General features: G+C 32.2%; 1 protein-coding gene across 1 annotated transcript; it reads left to right on the top strand.

The window, feature by feature from the left end:
• The first annotated feature begins 999 nt into the window (after window positions 1-999).
• LOC139868580 (cyclin-dependent protein kinase inhibitor SMR6-like) lies at window positions 1,000-1,326 on the top strand. The gene has a single exon (XM_071856916.1). It carries the CDS (start codon window positions 1,000-1,002, stop codon window positions 1,324-1,326), a length of 327 nt encoding a protein of 108 aa, XP_071713017.1.
• Window positions 1,327-3,678: the final 2,352 nt, after the last annotated feature.

The following is a 3,678-nucleotide window of genomic DNA, read 5'->3' as shown; positions in this document are numbered from 1 at the left end:
CAATGAATGAGGGTTGATGAATCAGGTTACGATATGCAATGTTAGAGTTGAAATTTGAATTTTGTTATCCCAACTCGCTATTTCAGTGTCTTTTTGTATACTCGACCATCATTAAGGTCGCCCGTATTTTTTGGGGTCGAATATAGTAGTCGACCGATATCCAACAAAAGTCGACCTTGCTAGTTATAAACGGTGGTCGACCACATTTAAATTTGGTGTGGTCGACCAGGTATAGAGGTAGTCGACCCAATGGGTGGTCGACTTAACGGTGTAAATAGACAATTTTTTTCTAAAAGTGTATTTTGAAATAAAATTTTTTTAAAAAGTGTATTTTGGGGAATTTCCCCATTATAAAATGCCATTGGGAGTTAAATGTCTATTCCACTTCTAATTTCACCTTTTTCTCTTCCATATTTTATATTTTTGCCTTTTCACTCAAATTTCCTTAAATATTAAAACAAAAGATAAAAAAAAAAAGAAAAAAAAAAACATACCGAATCAGTTAGGGGATGATTCTAACACACCATTTTTTGATCTTCACACACCTATTTTAACCTTTTACTCTTCTAATAATGCTCCATTTCTTTAAATTGGTGTGTGAGGATCAAAAAAGTGTGTGTGAGAATCATCCCCCAATGGGTTAGGCCCAAATCCAAATTAATTTAATGGACTAACCCAACAGTAAAAACACTCAGAACCACAACCGCGGGTAAATCAAGCGTTGTAAAAATAAACAGCGCCAAAAGTGCAAAAATTTGACCCGGATCACTTTGCCCGGCCATCTACGGTCACCTCAAAATCACCCTGCCCACAATTACTATCCATCTAAAGAATCCTATGCAAATTTGCTTGTATTTATTCAAACTCTTTTTCGTCTATTTTCATTTTTTGCCGCCTTCTTCAATTTCAAAGCGTACATAAATTCCCCATTTCTTTCCATTTTTGGTCCAAATCCTCTCCCAAAAAGTTACATTTATTTAAAAATTTATAGCTATAGCTATGAGATTCTCAAAAAAGCATCAAGCAGATAACAAATCATCAAAAGAAGGTTTCAATAAATGGACTGTTTCTGGAATCAAATTACGTGCTCCTTTGAAATCAATATCGATATCAAACAACAAAGAAGAAATTGAAAACTCGAGGTCTGGTTCAACTACTCCGACGAACAATCTATCGAGGATACCGGACGTTTTGCTGTGCCCGCCGCCGCCGAGGAAACGCCGACCGGTGTCCACGTGTCATAATCATGGAAACATAGAGTATTTTACTTCACCTGATATTGATTCGTTGTTTAAAATGTTTCCGAATACCGAAAGGGCTAGTTAGTTGAGTTGGTTAGGGTTTCGTTTTAGATGATTTCTAGAGTTTTTAGGTTTCAGTTGCTTTTGTTTTGAGGTTTAATAGTTTAGAATACATATATGATCATGAAATGGTTATGTTAGATTTTATACTTATTTTTACTTTGATTTTAATTTAATAATAATAATAAATAATGCAAAATATGTAATTGTTTTTTATTAAGTTCAAATATGTTAATTTGTGCTTATATTTCAATTTCTGAAAAGATTACTGCAAGTGTTTTGTTATTGAAGAAATGATGTTCTAAATTCGATACACACTTTTTTGTAACGGAGTATAATACTTCAAATTATTAAGGTTTGTTAAGTGTAATCTATGTTGCTTTGTTCATTAGAGGGTAAAAAAATCACACTATTTATGTAGTTACAATGTAACGGGGCGGAACTTGTACATGTTTGTCGAGACAAAATTGTAAACCAATAGATTGTTAAGGGTCGAAATGATTAAAATATAGTAGTACGGAGTAGAATTTTTCTAACAACCACTTTAAAAAATATAGATTTGTACATATTAACAACCATCGTAGTCAACATCAACTGCTTTACATAATAATACATTAATTCACCTTAGTAAGACCAATTTTAACCCTACTTGTGACGTTACATGCAGATTGTTCATTTTTTGGCCAAAAAGTGCAATCTGCCTGTGACGTGGCAGTGTCAGCCTTTGACACCAAAATAACTCTGACGCCCCTCCAGTGTCAAATAGGTCCCACCAGTTTTATACAATTTAAATTTAATACATTATTTAATAAAAACTAAAATATTTTAAATATTAATAAACTTAAAAACATACATTCGGTTAAAAAAAATAAAAAACATACATAATACGGGAAAAAAAAAATATTCGGTACTTAAGCCCAAAAATAATTTGTCAAATAAAATAAAAGATTTGAACCCAAGTAAGGTCTTAAGCCAAAAAGAAATAATATAAAGAATATGGGCTATGACCGTTGACCATTTAAAACCTAAAAATCTAAAAGGTATACGGCTCAAACTTTTTCTTCTTCGTCTTCAAGTTGCAACTGAAATGTCCCGTTCATATTGATTATAAACGTTCCATATTAATTGATTTCGTCGCGTGGTTTTGATCTCTATATGAGACGTTTTTCAAAGACTGCATTCATTTTTAAAACAACCATAACCTTTATTTTATCTGTAAAGGTTTAAAAAGCATTACGTAGATTATCAAATAATGATAATCTAAAATATACCGTTTACACACGACCATTACATAATGGTTTACAATAAGAATATATTACATCAAAAATAAGTTTCTTGAATGCAGTTTTTACATAATATCATACAAGCATGAACTCCAAATCTTGTCCTTATTTTAGTATGCAACAGCGGAAGCTCTTAATAATCACATGAGAATAAACATGCTTAAAACGTCAACAAAAATGTTGGTGAGTTATAGGTTTAACCTATATATTATCAAATCATAATAATAGACCACAAGATTTCATATTTCAATATACATCTCATACATAGAGATAAAAATCATTCATATGGTGAACACCTGGTAACCGACATTAACAAGATGCATATAAGAATATCCCCTATCATTCCGGGAAATCCTTCGGACATGATAAAAACGAATTCGAAGTACTAAAGCATCCGGTACTTTGGATGGGGTTCGTTAGGCCCAATAGATCTATCTTTAGGATTCGCGTCAATTAGTAGATCGGTTTACTAATTCTTAGGTTACCAAGCAAAAGGGGCATATTCGGCTTCGATCATTCACCCATATAATGTAGTTTCATTTACTTGTGTCTATTTCGTAAAACATTTATAAAACTGCATGTATTCTCAACCCAAAATATTAGATTTTAAAAGTGGGACTATAACTCACTTTCACAGATTTTTACTTCGTCGGGAAGTAAGACTTGGCCACTGGTCGATTCACGAACCTATAACAAATATGTACATATATATCAAAGTATGTTCAAAATATATTTACAACATTTCTAATACGTTTTAATGTTTTAAGTTTATTAAGTCAGCTGTCCTCGTTAGTAACCTACAACTAGTTGTCCATAGTTAGATGTACATAAATAAATTGATATATATTATCTTGACCCAATCCACGACCCAGTGTATACACGTCTCAGACTAGATCACAACTCGAAGTATATATATTTTTGGAATCAACCTCAACCCTGTATAGCTAACTCCAACATTACTGCATATAGAGTGTCTATGGTTGTTCCAAATAATATATATAGATGGGTCGATATGATATGTCAAAACATTTGCATACGTGTCTATGGTATCCCAAGATTACATAATATGTTAGAATATATGTGTTATACAATAT

The sequence above is a fragment of the Rutidosis leptorrhynchoides genome, chromosome 9, assembly GCF_046630445.1.
Source record: "Rutidosis leptorrhynchoides isolate AG116_Rl617_1_P2 chromosome 9, CSIRO_AGI_Rlap_v1, whole genome shotgun sequence".
Classification (NCBI taxonomy): domain Eukaryota; kingdom Viridiplantae; phylum Streptophyta; class Magnoliopsida; order Asterales; family Asteraceae; genus Rutidosis; species Rutidosis leptorrhynchoides.
Note: the sequence above shows the minus strand (reverse complement) of the source record. Positions and strands in the feature narration are given on the sequence as shown.

Excerpts from the sequence above, each read along its gene's own strand:
- LOC139868580 (XM_071856916.1), top strand. The coding sequence starts at position 1,000 with ATGAGATTCTCAAAAAAGCATCAAGCAGATAACAAATCATCAAAAGAA.